This window comes from Petaurus breviceps, unplaced genomic scaffold (assembly GCF_028583685.1).
Source record: "Petaurus breviceps papuanus isolate PSGF00001 unplaced genomic scaffold, PetGlider_PUasm1.0 38, whole genome shotgun sequence".
Classification (NCBI taxonomy): domain Eukaryota; kingdom Metazoa; phylum Chordata; class Mammalia; order Diprotodontia; family Petauridae; genus Petaurus; species Petaurus breviceps.
In genome coordinates this window covers 64,513,762-64,534,820 of record NW_027186304.1, presented here as the reverse complement: position 1 = coordinate 64,534,820, position 21,059 = coordinate 64,513,762, and the positions used below count along the sequence as shown (strand labels likewise).

Sequence of the window (21,059 nt, the reverse complement as noted above, 5' to 3'; positions counted from 1 at the left end):
AATTATTAGTTGAATTTAAAATAGTTTCAGTAAATTGCTTCAGGAATAATATTTAGTAACACAAAATAAATGTGTGCCACCTTTTAATGTTTCACTTTCTCGGATAAGAAAGGCTCCTGCACTATTTCCTGGTGCCAGAAGCTGTCTTTCAGCATCTTTCCGGGTTATGTCCTTAAAGAACCATCTGAAAAGGAAATTTGAAAAAATTTATAGATGGTATTCCCTTGGGAAGGAATGGTATAAATAAGGTAAAAATACCGCAATAGGCAGTGCATCAGTTAAATGAAATTTTGGAAGAACTTACTCTTCTGTCTCCAAGGTGTTGATTTTTGCTACATAATTGCTGGGAATGAAGCCTTCTTTCTTGGTTGAAAGAGATTTAGCTTTCCACCATTCTCCATGCCTGGAACAAAAATATGTATAAAAGAATGTCCTTATTAAGAAGTCAAGAACTGGGTATTGCTCTTTTTGGTAAACTGGACCTAGGACTCCAAGATTTGAGTCCAAACATAGGTTGAATATGAATATATTGAGCACTGACTCAGAATCCCAAATGTCGGTCACTTTGTTTAGAGTTACAACAAAGCAGTTTTAATAGATCATGTTACCATATTTTAGAAACATAAGACCACGTGTGTGTGTGAGTGTGTGTGTGTGTGCATGTAGACACACACACATATATTGATATTCAGGTATAAATCAGTTATTTATCTCAATTCAGCTAAGAGAGATTCTTATACCCTATTCTTGTGACGAATTTAAAAAGAAAGGGAAAATGAGATAAGTGAGCAAATGTCAACCTTCCATGTTATATTAATTCCCTTATTAAACTACCTGGTTTCTGTAGCAATATTTATTATGGAAAAACTTTGAATAAAAAAAATTCCAGTGTAATGAGTCATTTCCTCATTCTTCAGTTTTTACAAAGAAGTTATATATAGAGCCAACCATATGTTATGTGTGTCTGTGTGAGGGGAAACAAAAAGATGAGAATTAAGTTATGTGCTCTCCGTGCTCTCCAAAACCATTTAGAAGTACAAACTGCCTACTTCTCAAATTCCTTGATGCCACTACAGAGCAGGAAAAGAAGTCTTTAACCACAATACACATGAGGATGTTTATAGTTTTTCCTCCTCAAATCTATTCAATACTTGAAATGATAACATATGTATCCAAAGCAAGTTGGTATTTGCTAGAGATAGCTAAGATTAAAACGTGTAGAATGTCTTATTCTCAGTTTAGAAGTTAGTCTTCTAACTACTCTAAGTAACTGAGATAGAGTAGAAGGGGTTAGGGAAATAATGTGGAAAATAAGATACTATATATATATATATATATATATATATATATATATATATATATATATATAGCAAATATATAATATTAATGCTGAGTATGGGCTTCCCAAATAAGAGTGACTGATTTTAGAATCTTATTTAATTTAGATTTATAAAACCAAATTAAATTTTTAAAGTAAAAAGCAGCATCCTTAATGTTTGGAGTCAGGGGCGGCTAGGTGGCACAGTGAGTAAGAGTGCCATCCCCAGAGTTGGGAGAACCTGGGATCGGTTCCAGCCTCAGCTACTTAACACCCACACAAAAAAACTGGCCATGTAACCTTGGGCAAGTTACTTAACCCATATTGCTTTAAAACAAAAACAAAAACAAAAACCAATGCTTGGAGTCTACTCAGACACAAAAAATATATAAAATTGTAAAACAGGCAAAAAAATAAAACATTTTCCTACAAAGTGAGACTAGCTAGTTAGAGCATTCTAGCAGCCAAACTTAAAAGGAAAAAAGCAGTTATTTTGACCTTGTCCTATCTAAGCACTAAAACTGTACCAGTAACAAAGTTGTGAAGTTTCACTTTCACATGACAAGGATCAAGTTAACACTCAATTACTAGAAGGTAAAAGCTGTGGATAAAACAGACAGGTCTACAAGTCTTTCATGGAGATGGGAATCAACGGCAGATGCTATAATGTGGATATACTTACTCTTCAAGGATTTTCAATTTTTCTCCTTTCTTGAAGGATAAATCATCAGGGTGAAGGCCATCATAGGGATATAAGGCTATTACCACAGTCCCTTGATCTTCTGTATCTGTTAATGAATAACTCAAGTGAAAACACCTAAAAGATAAACCCTCAGAAACATTATCAAGTACCCATTCTGTGCAGAACACTGAGTCTGGAACTATAGAGAGGTATTTTTAAGGGAATAAGACGCATGACTCCTGCCTTTGGAGGATAAAGCAGTGGACAGTCTACAAAGATCCACAGAAAATATAAAAACAAAGTACATATGAAGAAACAGATAAATGTAATTAGTTACAACTAGGGCATATACAAAAAGCTAAGGGGAAATTACTTTACAAAGGATTGAAAGTATTTTTAAAAACACATGGAATGCTCTGATGAAAACATACCTTTCTTTTGAAACCTTTGTCCTGGTAAAAGTTGAGAGTCTGCACTGAGTACCTACAAAGAGAATATGTGTTAAGCATCTCTGCATAGTAATAGTTTTTCTGGGTCACATCTGTGTTCCATATAATGCCTTTATGCTAACAGTGGCAACTGGGATGTGAATTTGAAGCTTTCATAAAAAAGAAAGGGGAGAAAAATACAAGTAGAAATTCTGAAAATCTATGTACAGGAATAGCTCATGGAATTGGGCAGGACCAAGGAGAGGTGCATGGAAAATTGAGAGGAGAGGGGATAAAGTGCCAAATGGAGGCTCTCACAAATATGAAACCACCTGCTTGTGGTGTCAAGAACTCACAGAGAAATGCTTAAAGACCAACTCTGACCAATAACTGGTAACATTGGTATACTCTCTAGGTTGTTTTGGTTTTCCTTGGATGGAAGTGAAAAGGGTAGGACACAGGGAAGGGAAGGAATATGCATCTAGTCACTGTAAACTCTGATGATATATTCTCTTGCCCCACAAAGGTGGTACAATATCTTAGGAAGCTCCTAGCAATTCTTGAAAGACAGAGTGAATGTAAAATGATAACAAATCCTTCCATTTTTTTACTCCATTGATTATCTGACTAAAGTGATTTAGCATAAATTGTATAAAAAAAAAAACTACCATAGATATCCTAGGCTGATGGAATTCTATCATGAATGCTAATGGGTTTTTTTTTACCTGCCTATAACACTTAATTTAGCTCTAAGTATACTTTATCACTTTGAATCCATTATATACTTAATTTCTTGATCATTAAGATTTATAGAATTAATATAGTTTGTAATATAAGATTTGGAGAAAATTATCCATAGATTAAAAAATAAGACAAAAATCTTGAGTAGCAAATCATTATTATTGAAAGAGTTTGCCTATTTGAATGATTTTCAAATAGGTCATTAATTTATACTTTTAAAATTAGACATCCTTCATGTAATATGCATTATTAGCTTTTGAATATTTTTTTTTAGCAATCACAGCATAACATTTATATAAAGTACTTAAAAAGTTATGAAGTTTTTACATTTATTATCTCACTTGATTCCCTCAATAACCTTATAAAGTAGGTCTCCAGGTATTAATTCAATTTTACAGATTAGGAAACCTAGGCTCAGAGAGCTTAAGTGATTTGTGCTCATTGTACAATAAACATCAGAGGTTACATTCAAACCCAGGACTCCAAGTCTAAAACTCTCTCCTTGATACCATGCTATTCCATCTCTCCATAACATAGTATGCCTTTTAAAAAGAAATTGTCTCTTCAGTGGTGACTAAAGACTTTTGCTATTCATTGATGCTTTTTGTCCTTATGACCTATAGTATGTATTTTCATAATAAATGGTCTAGCCTCTAATCATCTAGCATCAATCAGAGCAAAGTCAACTGATAATAAAGGAATAGAAATTATGATTTTTACCCACATAGCCAAAGGTGCCAACTGAAACACAATACTGCATTGTACATTATAGAAATTAAACTTTCAACAATATTTAGCTACTTCTGAATTAGGTGAAATTTTTTTAAAGCAATTGGGGTTAAGTAACTTGCTCAAGGTTACACGGCCAGTTATTTCTGGGTGTGGTGCTAAGTATCTGAGCCCGGATTCAATCCCCAGGTCATCCTGACACTGGGGCCGGTGTTCTTACTCACTGAGCCACCTGGATGCCCCTAAGCAATTGGGCTTAAGTAACTTGCTCAAGGTTACACGGCCAGGTGTTTCTGGGTGGGTGCTGAGTATCTGAGCCCGGATTCAATCCCCAGGTCATCCTGACACTGGAGCCGGTGCTCTTACTCGCTGAGCCACCTGGATGCCCCTAAGCAATTGGGCTTAAGTAACTTGCTCAAGGTTACACGGCCAGGTGTTTCTGAGTGGATGTTAAGTGTCTGAGCCTGGATTTGATTCCCAGGTCATCCCAACACTGGGGCTGGTGCTCTTACTCGCTGTGTTATCTGGCTGTCCTTAAGTGAATTTTTTACCTCTTTATTACTGAAAATAAAACTTTTTATAAAGTGAAGCATGTTCTTTCTCCCTACTTAAAAATAAATTAAGCACATTTTAATATTTTCCTTCACCTAGTATATGTTGTCCAACAAGACCGAAAATGATAACATTTTCCGCACCTGGAATTAAAAAGCACTTGATTTAAAACAGTTAGTTTATGGTGAACTGTGCCAGGGAAGAGGAATTGAATTTTACATGGGAATTTTAGCATTTCATAATGAGAGAAGTAGGAATCATTTACTTTCCTCCCCATGTTTTCTTGGCTTTCTATTCATAAAAAAAAAAGGATTTTGCTGTGGCAAATACAATTCCATGATAAGCCTGAGATTTTTATTCATACAAGAAATAAAATTAAAAAAAAATCCAGACATGCAACTGCTTAATTTTTATGCTGTCTTACCTCCTACCACATACCAATTCAGTCACCCTTAACCTTCCTCTCAAAAATCTTCCTCTAATTCATTAATCTTCAAAAAAACTTCTATATATTTTTATTACCTGAAGAATTACTAACTAAAGCTAAAATGTTTACATTTTTATATAATGGTTGTAGGAGACAGGGAACTACAGAAATAGTATTGCGCTTCAAAATATTTTATACTGTAGAGATATTGTTTAAAATGTTCTTAGAGGTCAGGTACTGGATGATTCTATTAAACCATGCCATGAAAGAGTATGTGATTGTTTTTTTTTTTAGGTGGGGAAAGGAAATGAAGGGATGGACAGAGGAGGTTTAATATCAAGTATATTTAAGGTCACTATTATTAATTTTTTTCTTTCCCAAGAAATGTAGTTTTACTTCTTTGTTAGCTAAGGCCTTCCAAGAATGAATGAAAATGAAACATCACTGATTCTATTGTTGTAAAAGCTTGCCTAAGGCTTCCAGTACCAAAGAAAAAAATATACATATATACATATTTAAATTCATCATAAAGAAAGTATCTACAGTGTTCTTCATTATACTAAAAGTTAAGGGATTCCTTTCCTTGATTAGCTTGGATAGGTGGGAGAATACTAGGAAAAGATAGGAAGGAACGAAGAGTTGGTAGGTAATATTTTAGATGTATACTTTGTTGTAGTTTCTATTTAGGGACGCTGTGCTAATCTCACTACATATTCTAATATAAACCTTTTTCCTATATAGGAGATTCATTCTTGAGTTTGAATTTTTTCTTGACACCAGTGATATAAAAAATAATTTTCTCAATATACAAAAAAGAATAGAATAATCATTACACAATAAAGGGCCAGGTATCTATAAAGTTGTTTGCATGCCTTTAGAATGGTTGAATTACAAAACAAATTATTTGAGAACCAATCAATCATGATACATGCATATGTTCTCAATTGAATTTTAGTTATGCCAGCCATGCTTGGATCTTGCTCTTGGAATTCTCCCCTGAGACTATCTACTTACTGGCCTTTGCTGTTTATTGGACGTTGGATCTCTCACATAAATAGTTCGGTCAGTATTACGTACTGGTTGGGTCTTCAAATCTATTCCATCTTGAGTTGAATTGTCTTTTCTTTTTGATTTTATACATCCCATATTTCCTGTTGTAACAAAAAAGAATTTAATTTTTTACCATACTAGAACTGATTTCTCATTTAATCATCACCCATGCAATTAATGATATTATTAATTCACAATTCTCCATTTATATCATACCTGATCAATAAGGTTATATATAGATACCATTAATAACATTGGTAAGAATGTAATTGCTTCAGTTGTAGGACGTTATCAACTAAGCAAAAAAGCAAATCTCAGGTCTCAAGAAGTATATAACAAAATGTAAAAATAATTTCATTTAATAATGATTATAGCTTTAGTAGGAGCTTATTAAGAAGCAACAAGACTTAGTGGGTGATGTACTGTGAGTTAAAAAGTCCTAGATTCAAATCCCAGCTCAGACACTTATTAAATGTGTGATCCTGGGCAAGTCACAACATCTGTTTGCCTGTTTCCTCATCTGTAAAATTGCAACAATAATTATATGTACCTCCCACGGTTGTTGTGAGTATAAAATGAGATGATATTTGTCAAGTGCTTTGTAAACCTTAAAACTTTTATATATAAGCAAGTTATTATTTGTGAAAAGGGTTCCTATACTAGGAGTTGTCTAACTACTAAATCACAAATCCCTGTTTCTGTTAAAAAGGATATTTTTAAAATAATATTTCTGTTTTTTTCATAATGGTCAATGATAGATACAGATGTTATAAATTTTGGAGAATGAATGATATATAGTAAATTCACATACTCCTTACTCTTAGAGATCATTTTGTCTAACTCCCTCATTTTATAGATGAAAAAAATGAGGCCTAGAGAAATGAAATAATTTGTAGGAATTCAATGAGACAGAAGAATTAGGATTAGAACCCAAGTCTACCAATTTTTTCAATTGGTGCTCTTTCCAGAATACAACCCTATTTCACTTCTGAATCTACATTGGACTTTTGTCCAGAAACCATTTTTTTTAAAATGAGAATCTTCTCTTCCCCCAGATATTAGGGATTGCTTATCTTCATTAAGGTTATTATCATACTAAAAGTCATTTTTAAAAGCCTACCAGAAGGTTTTAGGACAAAGGAGTAAAAATAAGCATTTGACTTAACACCTTTTCAATCACACACACACACACACACACACACACACACACACACACAGAGATTACTTGCTCTAAATGTTTATTTGTTCAATGAAAAAATCCTCCCATTGTAAAGAGAAAGGGAATGGTTATGGTCTCTCTGGGATTTTGATAGAAAATATATCTTTGGATCATCAATAAATATTCAGCACCTACTATAAGCCAGGCACTGTACTAAGTATGGGGGCTATGAAGAAAGTTAAAAAACAATAAAAACCACTCTCTCTTTTCAAGGAACTCACAGTCTAATGAGGGAGACAAAATTCAAACAATTATGTACAAACAAGCTATATATAGGATCTATCAGAAATAATCAACAGAAGGAAGGCACAAGAATTAATAAGGGGATCAGGAAAAGTTTCTTCTATAATGCAGGATTTTAGCTAAGAGGTCTGGAGATAAACTGTTTGGTTTAAGGAACAGCCAGAAGTCCAGTGTCACTAGATCAGAGTATGTGAGGAGGGGTATAAAAAGACTGGAAAGGTGTGTGGGGGGGTGCAGATTATGAAGAGCTTTTGAATGCATTTGATCCTGGAGGTGATGGAAATCCACTACAGTTTATTTAGTATGAAGGGTGATGTATTCAGACCTATGCTTTAGAAACATCACTTTGACAGCAAAGTAGAAAATGGAATGGAATGGCAGAGACTTGTGTCAGGTAAACAAACCAACAAGTAAGTTATTCGAATAGTCTACACCTGAAGTAAAGCACCAGGATGGTGGAAGTGTCAGAGCAGAGTAGGAAGCATATGAGAGAAATGTTAAGAAACTGAACTAGCAGGGCGGCTAGGTGGTGCAGTGAGCAGAGCACTGGCCCTGGACTCAGGAAGGCCTGAGTTCAAATCTGGCCTCAGACACTTAACACAAAAACTAGCCATGTGACCTTGTGCAAGTCACTTAACCCCAACTGCCCTCCTTCCCCCATCCAAAGAGAAGAAAGAAAGGAAGAAAGAAACTGAACTAGATAGAACATGGCAAAAATTGGCTACGGAGCTTTAGAGTTGGGGATGTTGAAGTTGAGGATGGCATCTAGGCTTGTAATCCTCCCTGTAACAGCAATAGGGAAGTTTGGAAGGCTAGGGAATTGGGGGGAAGGATAATAAGCTTAGTTTTAGACTTGTTCAGTTTGAAATGTCTACAAGACATCCTGTTTGACATGTCTAATAGACAATTGAAGAGATGAGACTGGAGGTCAGCAAAGAGGTTAGGACTGGGTAAGTAGATCTGAAAATCACTCTTAGGAATGATAATTGAATCCATGGTAAGATCACTTCACCATGTTGCCTACTTATGAAGCCTTTAAGTGATTAATTTTTGATAATTGTGAAATTTATAGAAAAACAAAGAACAGAATGTTTCTTCTTTTATGCATCCCCAAATGACTGAGCCTTGAGTACATGTACAGTACTATTCTCTATATTCTGAGATTTAAAACATTTGGAAACAAATTACCAACTCTGAAATTTCAAGAGATTTCTTCCTAATTTAAACCCTGAGGCTTCATCTCTAACTTCTAATGAGAAAAGAAACTAAAGTCTTTTCCCTCCTACACTTAGGGGTTGCCCTTTAATCTCAATTACTAAATGAAAAATAACTGAAAACAAAACTATTGTCTTACCACAACTTCCTAAAATTCAAAGATTGAGCCTTCCTAGTAATGACAACCATCTATCTCGTGCTCATTAGAAGCTCAGAAATTTCCCCAACTGTAAAGAGAGGTATGGCCTTATAGATGTAAAGTGGTTAATCACCCAAGAACCACAGAGTAAGTTTGATACCATGCTCCAGACTTTTTTTTAAAAGATCACAGAAGGAATTAGTAAAATTAGGCAAAAGGGTAGTATGGGAAACCATGATTGAATGATGATATTCTTAAATTAAAATGATCTAGAACTTCATTAATAGGTGTAAATGTTTCAAAGAGTTCCTGCATCGAAGTTATTTCTTTAGAATGCCATGTTGACTTTTTTATTTTCATCCTTTACCAGTTTGTACAATTCAGGTTTTGACTTTGTTTACCCAAACAGAAAAAAATTAGGTGTCCATGACTGTGTATATTTGTTTTCCTATTGTCCACTTATCTCTGTCTAATGGATTATAAACCTCTACGTGATTAATATCCAATTCCCAGACACAATGCAAATAAGGACTTGCAAAGGATTCTCATAAAAGCACAGGTTCCCCCAAACTTCCAGACAAACATAAGTGGGGCTGGTACTCAGGAAACTTTTTTAATGAGTTTAATGGACAGAAATAAAAGTTACTTACAGAATCAACCCTCTCCCCAGCAGCCAAAAGTGTCCAGAAAATTCATTTTATGATTATCAGGTCCACAGAGATAGTCAATATCACTATTTTAGTTACCAGTGCAGGCTCTCAGGAATAAGAGGTGAGGTCAGGAATATGGGAAGCAAGCTACCAGGGACTGGATACCTGGTATGAGAATCTGAAGGCTAAATCAAATAGTGACCCATAGTTTTATTATGGGAATTTCACATTCAATGCAGAAGCAGAATGTCTAGAGTTCTGGGGTTAGGGTTCAAAGACAATATTAACTATTATTATACTGAATTCTCAAGCTCTGAATATTTTAATTACTTTCTGCCTTAAATATTTCCATCTTTTATCTTGAGAAGGCACAATGGTACCATGGAACAAGAACCTACTCTGGATTCAGAGGAATTATGTTCAAATCCTTCCTCTGGTACTTATGAATGCAACTTTGGGCTCAGTTAACCTACCTGTGCCTCAATTTCCTCATCTATAAAATGAAGGGATTGGACTGTATGTCTTATAGTTCTAGATGAATGATTTTTGATCTTAAGTTTCTTATTCACTCCAAGCATGTGATTTGGACAGACCTATTTTACTATATAGGAAACGAGAATTTATTAGTGACATCATCTTACTTATCTTTGAATGATGTTCAATCATTCTACTAGTGCAGGATATTGGAGAGACCAATGGAAATATATTTTAAAAATTATTCATTATGACTAAGTTAGATGTATACCAGAAACACAGGATTAGTTAAATATCAAAGAAACTGTAAACATAATCGACCATATTAGTAACAAAAACAATAAAACTGCATATTTATATTAAGAAATTTTAAAAAGTCTGACAAAATGCAACACTCATTTATTTTGGAAATACTACTGAAAAATGAAGAACTAACATTAATTATAATGGAGAAACAAGATGTCCACGGTCACTTTTATTATTTGATAAAGTTCTAGAAATGATAGCTAGTATAAGAAAAATAATAAGTGGAAGGAATAAGCATTGGCAAAGATAACTTCAAAATATCTTTCCTGAAGGATATCGTTTATTGAGAATCTTAGATTTTCAATGAAAAAATAATTGAAATGATTAGTAATTTTAGTAGAGGGATATGTAATAGATACACAAAATCAATCTTTAGATATGTTACTAACAAAACCTATCAAGAAATAGGAAAAATTTCATGCAATACCATAAAATGCACAAAATACTGGGAACCATCCCACCAATATAAACTCAAAACTTGGATTTCTATAACTATAAAACACTTTACATAAATAAAGGAATACAAGAAATTGGAAAGATATTCATTATTTATGGCTGGTCTATAAATAACTAAATTACAGATTTAGTGCCATACCAAACTACCAAGGGCTTTGCTTTATAGACTTAGATAAAATCATAACAATCTACATCTGGATGAAATAAAAGATCAAGAATTTCAACAAAATTGATGGGGGGGGGTGGGAAGGAACGAATGATGTCTAGCATTACTACATCTCAGACTAGATGACAAAGCAGTAACCAGTAAAAGTATTTGATACTGGATAAAAGCTAGAAAAGTTGATCAATGGAGTAGATTAGAAAAGCAAGACCCCAAAGTGATAGAACAGAGTCATCTCGAATTTGATAAACGCAGGGGTAAGGATTTCCAATTCAACCAAAACTGCTGGGAAAGCTGAAAATGATGTTGGCTGAAATTGGGTTTAGACCAATGTCTTACACTTACCATAATAAATTCCAAATGAATATATAGCTTAAATGTTGCATTATTTAAAAAAAATAGAGAAAATAAGGGGATGCCTTGCAAAACTATGTGCAAGCGGACAATTCTTAACCATTTTAATTCTCTATTGATTACAAAAGATAAAATGGGCAATTTGATTTACATCAAATATAAGTACTTTTACGCAGACAAAATAAATGAATCTAGAATTAGAAGAGAAGCAGTTAATTAAGAAAAAGATTTTGTAGCAAATATCTTTGTTAAAGGTCTTATATTTAAGATATAGGAACAGATACAAATATATATGAACAAGAATCAATCTCCAATAGATGAGTGGTGAAAAGATATGAACAGGCGGTTTTCAACAGACAAAATGCTAACTATTAATAATCATAAGAAAATGCTCAAAATTACTATTATAAATAGATATGCAAACAAAATAACTTTGATGTTTTACTTCATTTTCAATAGATTGAAAAAGATGAAAATAATTTAATGATGCAGATAAGCACCCTATTGGTAGAGTTGATTGAATTGTTCCAACAAATCTAGAAAACAAATTGGAATTCTAATTATAAAAGGTAAACCATACATATCCTTTGACCTAGCAATACAATTAAGTATATAACTCAAGAAGAATGAAAATAGAGAGAAAGGTGCTTATATTAAAAAATTTTATATCATCACCTTTTATCGTAGCAGAGAAGTGGTAAAGTAGATGCTCATCAACTGGGTAATAGTTGAATAAATTATGTTACATGATTGTAATATAATGTAATTGTGCTTTAAGAAATGAAAAATATAAAAAATTCAGAGAAACTTAGGAAAATTTATATGAACTGATGCAGAGCACAGTAAGCAGAGCTTGGACAATTTCCATAATGATCACAATAATGTAAAGGAAGATAACACTGAAAGACTTCATAATCTAGCATCCAGTCATTACATCAAAGGACTAATGAGGACTAATGACATCAAAGGACACATCTCAACAGAGTTGAGTCAAACTATTTAGAGGGGAGTGAAAAGGGTGGATTTGGAGTTAGAAGAGCTAGGTTCAGGTCCTGGTTTTACCACTTATTACAACCTCTGTGATTCTGGGCAAGCCGCTTAATCTATCTACATCTCTATTTCTTCACCTGTGAGATTATGGGTTGGACCAGAAGACCTCTAATATCCCTTCTAGCTCTAAATTTGTTAGATGTTAGCAAATGAGGCATATATTTCATACATGACTAATATAGTAAAGTGTCTTGCTTGACTGAACTTATTTGTTACAAAAGAAGATTCTACTTGGGAAGAGAGACTGGGAGAAGAAGTCATTGAGAAGTTATACAAAAAGGACTTTATCTTTCCTCTTTTAAATGAAAAGAAAAATAAAAAGAAAGAATAGTGGACACAGTCAGGAGAACCCTAAGTTTGAATCTCATCTCTGACACTCCACTGATAAGTCACTTATCCACTCTGAACTTCAGTTGACTCATCTTTAAAAAAGAAAATAACAGACTTCCTACCTCATACAATTGTGCAAACCTATTATAACATTTACATATATATGCATATATACACACATACTATGCATATTCATATGTTGCAATTGGTTTGCACAACTTTATGAACCCCCATCTACTCAACAAGTCCAGTGATCTTATTGACTATAGCAGCTTCTTCCCCAAATGAGAATTCTGTCAAAAGTGATTATATATATATACACAATGATTTAAGTCCTATATCAGATAACATTTTCATTTTGTAACTGGGGTGGAGATGCTCTGGCTTGAGAGCATGCCCCATGAAATCCTAAGCCTGGGCCCTAGTCAATTCCAGTAAATAACTTGGTCCTTTAGTGTGTGGGCTGATTTCTTTTTAATGTTCTAAGAAGAAGGATAAGAAAGTGGGAAGCTATTAACAAAAACCCCACAATAAGATAATAATAGCAGGGAGAGAGAAAATATGGGGGGGGGCATATGGTTTAGAAATCACATATGTTTTGTGGATACTTCCTTGGTCCACCCCTTCCCCATAACAACAGCAGGGAATAGAGTATAAGTTAAAGGAGAGACACCTTTTGGCTTGTTCTCTTCCTTTGACTCAACTTGAGGCAGATAACTTTCTCTCCCTCTGATGAGAGGTATGGGAGGAGCCATCATTCCTTCATCCAGTCAAAATTGGCAAACTTTGATCATATGGGGCTAAGACACATGTGTTGATTTAAGTGAGGCCCTAGTTCTCCATCTGCTTTGTGTTCCCTGAGTATGGATTATGGAACAGTGATCTCAGGAAGAATGTGTCCAGCCTTGTAAGAAAAAGAAATAAACATATAAAGATTTTAGAAAGGATAGTTTGTATAGTCACTGTGTACAATCTAAGGCTGAGCTAGACAATAACAAGAGGAAGGAATTTATAGGTTTTCATTTAGGTCCTTCTTAGAAATGTGATGTTGGCATAGACTAGGATTGGTGAGAAGAAGAGGAAGGAATCTGGGAAATTAAAGGCATAACAATTATACAATTCTATTCCAAACCTCCTTTTCTCTTCTCAAGCATTCCACAACACCCCTACCCAACCTTCTCAGCTGAGTACCTCACTTACTCATACTTAAAAAAACACAAAAACACATCATTCCCAGGAGCTCCACCTTCTTCCATTCTCATTTTATGTCCTCCTGACATCAGTCATGTTCAAGTTTTTTACTCTAGACTCTAAAAAGGTAGCCCATCTCTTTACCGAGGCTATACCCTCAATCCTCTCCCCTATTACTGAAAGATAGATACTTTTAAAAATTCCAACAAATTTAGTAGAAAAACTATTTCAGTAGATTGCTGACCTCTTTTAAATATTTACATAATTTGTAGTTGGGCAATTTTACACAGAGGAAGAGAAATGTGGATTGCTGAAACAAGTGGGGGTTTTTGGTTTTGTTTTTCTCAATAGTAAAAAGGAACATTCAAAAAATGAGCTCATGGAAACTAACCAGTGGGAAATGTTTTTTTTTTCTTTTTTTTTTAAAGATTTAGGGAGAGACATTAAAGTAATGGCTCAATAATCCATATAAATTAGCAAATATTTATACCTTTTACATGACTACCTATCCTGTCTGCCTTTTCTGCTCGTAGTCCCTGACTACTAAACCTCAACCAGGTTCTCCTTGTGCCCACACCACAGCTGTGTAATTTCTCTCCTGTAATGTTCCAAACTGGTCCAAACATGTTTTCCCTTCATTGTCAGGAGATGGCCTTTCTTCTTATGCTACTGAGTGCACTCATCAAGATGGGCGACTTCCTCAACTCTCCTCCTTCACTCCCCCAAATCAGTGTCCTCAAATACCTTTGGAACAGTTGGGGTTAGTGACCACGACAGAGAATTAGACACCTAATAAGTGAATGGGGGACGATTCGACCACAGCTTTCCTGATTCTGAGCATTGACCTTTGTCAATTAAGCTTGCTTTTATAATGCTTTTTCTAGTAAGGTTCAATTAAATGCATGTCTATGTTCTAATACCTCATGCTAACATAATCATAATATATTATACATAATATTTATATAGTTATTATGTAATAATGCCTAATCAGATCAGATCTACTGACAAATTAGAGTATCCTGTTACAAGGACTTAAGTAAACAAAGATTTATTACTTGGCTTTCAATACTAGGCTTCCTAGTGAGTATTTTGGCTGTTTGCCTTTCTTTTCAGGATGACTGATTTTCAGAATTAAATTTCCTTCATCCTCATCATGAAAAAATTTACATAATACCTAAACCTACACCACACCAAAGAATCACATAGTCTTTACCCTATAAAACATGGTGTCACTACCTGACACATATTAACATCTCTTTCCTTCCCTCTGGAGCCAAAGTTCTTGGAAAAGTTCCATTCTTCCACTTACTCACTACTCTCTCCTTTCTTCTACCCTTTGCCATCTGGCTTCTACCACTACTACCACTCTTCTAAAACTGTTATCTTAAAGGTTATCGAATTTAGTGATCTCCTAAATTCCTGAAGCCTCATTTTTTTTTAATCTCTCTAGCATGATACTGTTGACTACCCTTTCCTTTTTGGTTACTGTATTTTTATTTGACTTTAGAGCTACAAGATACTCCTGGTTTTATTTCTGCCTCTCCAATCATTTCTCTTCTGTCTCTTTTGTTGGCTTCTAGTTTTCTCTTGATTTTAAAACAGTAGATCGTCAAGGTTCTGACCTTGGTTCTCTACTCTTGCCTCTCTGTGCTATTTGCCATGGCAATCACATTTACCTGCATGATTTCAACAATCACCTCTATGACGAGGGCTCTCAAGTCTACATCTCTAGCTTTAACGTCTCTTCTCAACTCTGGATCTTCATCACCAACTACCCAGAAGACTTAACTACAAATGTCCTATTTGTATCTCAAATGCAACATGTCCAAAGGTGAATTTATGATGTTGCCACTTAAATCTGTTCCTCCTTTTAACTTTACTGTTTCTAACAGTATTCCACCAAAACTGCTCTCTCCAAAGTTACCAGATATCTCTTAGTTGTTCTATCACCACTATTCACCAAGTCTCCCTTGTTTGAAATCTTGGTATTATCTTTCACTCTTCCCTTTCTCTCAGCTCTTAATATCTAATAAATTACAATGTTCAATAAATTCTATTCACCGTATTTCCTTTATCCATGCCTTCTTCTTAATTCCCACTGTCACTATCCTAATACTGTCCCATAGAACAAGCTTCCTGGGCTTCTGCAATAACCTCTTTATGTGTTTCCTCCCTTCCGCTCTCTGTACAGCCTTAATACTAATAGCAAACTAAGAAACGATATCAGCCCTATCATTCTTCAATTCAATGGTCATCAGTGGTTACTGAGTAAAGTTCAAAGTCTGAAAGCATACTACCTTTTCAGTCTTATATTACTCCCTTCCTTGAACATGATTCAAAACTAAACTGTTTTTAAAACATGGTCTTCCCCTCCCCCACTTATGTGCCACTGTCCACGCCATTTCTTATCCCTGGAACACCGAATTTCTACATATACTTTAAATTCTAATTCAAAACCCACATCCTCCAGGAAGTCATTCCCTAATCTAACCTGTTAGTAAGAATCTATCCTTCAATTTCACAAAGCACTTCATTTTCAAGTCCTCTTATGTAGTCATTATGCATTACAATCATTTGTTTGTGCTTCAACCCCCAGTAGACAAAAGGGTTCCTTTTCAATCACTTTTTCTGGATCATTATCCATAATCAAGTCCCCTACTTCATATGTGTTCTGGGACCTTTTCCTCTTCTTTGTCTATGTGCTTTATTGTGGTAACTTCATCGGTGTAATTACCATCTCTGTGCAGATGAATCTCAGTTCCACATAGCCAGTCTTGAATGTCTCATTGGTAGATTAAATGTAACATGTTTAAAACAGAATTATCTTTCCCCCTAAACTTTCTCCTCTTTAGAATGTTTCTATGACCAAAGAGAGCATCATCATTGTAACAGTGACCCAGGTTCACCCCAAGGGTCATCCTCAAACCCTCACTGTACACACCCATTCACTTGCCAAGTTTTGTTGGTTCTACCTCCACAACAGTTCTTGACTTCATCACCTTCTGTCTATTTACATGGCCATTACCCTAATCCAGACCCTCATCGCATATTGTAATAACTTTCTAACTGGTCTGTCTGTCTCATTTCTTTATCCTGAATTCTACGTCTTCCTTATAGGTGATATTAGGGATCTCTAGATTTAGAGTTAGAAAAGCCCTTGGAGGCCATCTAATCCAACTTCCCTTTTACATTTGAGTAAACTGATTCCAAGTCCTGTACTCTTTTCACTGTTCTACCCTTCATGTCTTAGTGTTTATAATGTGTATTATTTTATTATCATGCATATTTGATAGCAATAAAATAATAATTTAAAGTCTTCTAAAAATTATCTTTCCCCAATTTTTAAAAGCATTCTCAATTAGTTTAAATTCATGAAATTTACCCCTCCTATTTTCTCTTTCAAGTGACTTTGTCACTTCTCACCTAGTTTTGTTATAGTGAAATTTTTAAATGAAGCACGATTATGTTCATTCTCCAGGCATTTGTTTAAAGTGGAAAGGCAAACAAGACAGAGGAATCAGATTGAGAAGAGGAATAATTTACTAAAGATATATACATATATATATATAATATATTCAAATAATATACATATACAAGTAATTAAGAAAATAAGTAATTAAGACATTCAAATATTCAGCTGAGGTGAAGGAAGAAATAGTCACTCTAATGGTTTCTAGCTGCTGAAGGAGAACATATGTTCTTTACGTTCTAAAATTCCATGTTAAGGTAGGGATTTTGGAACAGCCTTCTTTAATGGGCTCTAGAGAACATATTCTCTTTGTGACCAGTGAAAATGTAGGACACTAATCACTAGACACACACACAAACATATACACAACATATAACATGCAATATACACATATATGTACATACATGTATAACATGTACATGTATAAGCTATAGTGCTGCCTAAAGCCCTACTCCTGTGCCCTAAGGTTCATTTTTTTTTCAAAATCCAAAATAAAAAGTGGCTACATCAATCTTACATGGCCCATATTTATTCTTTTATTCTCTCAGTGCAACCTGTGTCTCTTTATTGAACCCCGTTCTCCACAAAGGTGTCACAATGAATTGCAAATTGATTCCTAATCTCACAAAAGAAGCTATATATTTTTCAAGGAGAACTCATAAAAGGAAGTTAATTGTCTCTATTGATATAGTGTACATGTATGTGGTTTTATATGGTTTTTCTTTCTGAAACCAGGAAGTAAAATCTGTCCAACATTGAGTGTAACTTAATTCCAAAGGTCAGATGATAAGATAGATAGAACCCATTCCTTTACTGAAACCATTACAGACATCTTTCATCTTAAAATTGTTTCTTATATTTAAAGATTTTCATAGGGCTTATTATTATAAATGGTACCTATGTGTCACATATTTTTACATGTTTAGAACTCTAGCAAACAACTGAAAATTTCCAAACATTAAATTGTATAACTTTCTTATAACTACAAATTCATTTTCATTTCCCCTTTTATTTTATCTTCTTTTTCTCAGGTGTACTTTACCTCCTTCATCAACTTCTCTGGGAACTCTCTCTTCCTTGTTCTTCTCTTCCTCATTTCATATCACTCAGATGCTTTCTGCTACTATCTTCTCTTTTCATCTCTACTTCACATGAAGAGGTGGCCCCACCCCTTACCAGGGCTGGTGCTTTTACCTGCATAAGTGATCCCATTTCATCCCATCTCCTCCAATATATTGCCCCCTCGGTTGCCTCCACTCTCACTTATCTTTAATGTCTCCCTGTCTGTTGGTTCCTTCCCTCCTGCCTACAAAAATGTCCATGTCTCCCCCATACTCACTTCCATCCCCACTAATTATTATCCTATATCTTTTCTGTCATTTGTAGCTAAACTTCTTAAAAAGGTCATCTGCAATAGATGCCTCCACTTTACTTCCTCTCACACTCTTCTTAACATACTATCGTCTGTCTTTGGATCTCATCATTCCACCAAAACTGCTCTCTCCAAAGTTACCAGATATCTCTTAGTTGTCAAAGCCAATGTCCTTTTCTCAGCCCTTGCTCTCTTTAACCTCTATGGAGCATTTGATACTGCTGATCAATTTCTCCTCTTTGATACTCTCTTCTCTATAGGTTTTTTGGACACTACCACTTCATTCTCCCGGTCCTTCTGACTGGTCCTTCTCAATCTCCTTTGCCGTTTCCTCATTCAGATCATGCCCTTTTACCATAGGTATCCCTCAAGGTTCTGTCCTGAGCCTTTTTTCTCTTTTCCCTCTATCCCATTTCATTTGGGAATCTCATCAGCTTCCATGGAATTAATTACTCTCTCTATGCTGACAATCCTCAAGTCTACCTATCCTGCTCCAAATTTGCTGCTGCCTTCCAATATCACATCTCCAACTACCTTTCAGATATCTAGAACTGGGGGCATCTTAAGCTCAAAAGCTAAACTCATTATCGTTTCCCAAAACAAGTCCCCCTTGATATTTCCCTTTTACTCTCTAGGTACCACTATCTTATCAAGTCCCTCAGTCTCACAACCCAGGTAGGTGTCCTCCTCCATTTCTCATTATCTTGTTTCATTAGATATCCACAATATCTAATCTGTTCCCAACACGATCATTTTACCTTTGTATCTCTTGAATACACACCCTCTTTCCACCTCAGATACTGCCACTACCCTTGGGCAGGCCATCATCATCTCATGCTTAGACTATTGCAATAGCCTGCTGGTGGGTTTACCTGCCTCAGGTCTCCCCTGACTGATCCATCTTCTCCGCTTAGCTACCAAAGTGATTCTCCTAAAGTTCTGATCATGTTATCTCCTTATCCAATAAACTCTAGGGGCTCCCTATCACCTCCAGGGCCAAATACGAAATCCTCTGTTAAGACATTCAAAGCCTTTTCCAACGTAGCCCCGAGATTCCCAATTTTCTTACATCTTACTCTCTGCCACATATCCTTCCATTCAGTGTTACTGACATCCTTGCTGTTCCCTGAACAACACACTAAGTCAGTGCTGGGCATTTGCTTTTTGTCCTCCATGCCTGGAATGCTCTTGCTCGTGTATACCTATTGGCTTCTTTGTTCCAACTAAAATCTCATCTCCTACAGAAAGTCTTTCCCAACCCCTCTTAATTCTAGTGCCTTTCCTCTTTTAATTATTTCCTTTTTTTATCTTGTATATAGTGTGTTTGTACATATTTGTTTGCATGTAGTTTCCCCCAATAGATTGTGAACTCTTTGAGGGCAGAGGCTGTCTTACCTCACTTTGTATGTCCCGTGCTTAGCAAAGTGCCTGGATGATAGTAGGTGCTTAATAAATGCTTATTGACTGGCCAAATGACTGATCTTCTGACTCTTTTATGCAGGTATATTCTTAGCATTTCTGTTTTTCCAAAGAGCCTACGTCCCTGTGGTCACGAGTCTTTGTTCTTCCTCATTCCCTTTTAATAAGACCTCTTTCTGTGAAGCCACAGCTTTTCTACTCTTTCTTCAAGTCCTTGCCAACTGGTTCTTCCCTTAATAACGTCTTTGTCTTTGTAATAATAACATGCCTACTTTTTGTCCTCTGAATGGTTGCAAATTGATCTATGCCTTGGTAACTTTGCAGTGTTTGTAACTTTAGCTATTAGCAAATCTTCATTTTTTATTTATTTTATCATTTGAATACACCAACACTTTAACCAGCAATTTTGGGCTATAGAGTAAATAGCATAAAACTGACAAGGGGAAAACAGCCCAAAACAGACTCTCAATTCAGTTTTGGAATTTATGATGAGAAGATTTGAATTAAGACATAAAATTTATGATGCGAAGGTTTGAATTAAGACATAAAACAATGAATGACTTCCAGCTACAGGGAAGCATGTGTGTTAAATTCTGTAGTCTTCAAAATTCCATGTCCTGGGCCATATCCCTGATAATCCCAATTTAATTATTGCTTTGAATATACATTCTCTTGGTGGCTTTAGTCAAGATTTAGGCCAATAGTTACTATATAAGTATATATAATATTTATAACTACCTGCCTTTCATAATTAGATATTATTAAGGGACTGGGGGAATCTCTTACTTCCATGCCAATAACTAGGAATATGTACAAGTAACAGTTTGGGAAGGAAGAAAGCACAACTTAGAAAATCAAGGGAGTATTTTTGCTTCTATATTAAAGTAATCACCTTTTAAGTGATCTAAATGCACTAAAAGTCAGGTATAGAATTTCAGGGTAGTGGGGGCCTTATGATCACCTAATCCAGCTTCTCTCTCATTAGACATTGTCTTCCTTTTGTCATCCATACTTAGAAGGCTCTCCCTTCTTCCTTGGTTTCTTTCAAGTTTCAGCTAAAATCCTGCCTTCTGCAAAAAACC

General features: G+C 35.1%; 1 protein-coding gene across 5 annotated transcripts in view; it reads right to left on the bottom strand.

The window, feature by feature from the left end:
* Nucleotides 1-21,059, bottom strand: part of LYN (LYN proto-oncogene, Src family tyrosine kinase) — a 145,858-nt gene that overhangs the window by 65,020 nt on the left and 59,779 nt on the right. For 3 of the 5 annotated variants that reach the window (XM_069099953.1, XM_069099951.1, XM_069099952.1), the window contains exons 2-6: nucleotides 5,892-6,028; nucleotides 2,432-2,483; nucleotides 2,001-2,106; nucleotides 305-403; nucleotides 81-184 (exon numbers count right to left, since the gene is read on the bottom strand). In XM_069099953.1, coding sequence (XP_068956054.1) covers nucleotides 81-184; nucleotides 305-403; nucleotides 2,001-2,106; nucleotides 2,432-2,483; nucleotides 5,892-6,023 — 493 coding nt within the window. In that variant the 5' untranslated portion in view covers nucleotides 6,024-6,028. The remainder of the gene's footprint in view (nucleotides 1-80; nucleotides 185-304; nucleotides 404-2,000; nucleotides 2,107-2,431; nucleotides 2,484-5,891; nucleotides 6,029-21,059) is intronic. The other 2 variants (XM_069099954.1, XM_069099955.1) reach the window with 1 other exon arrangement.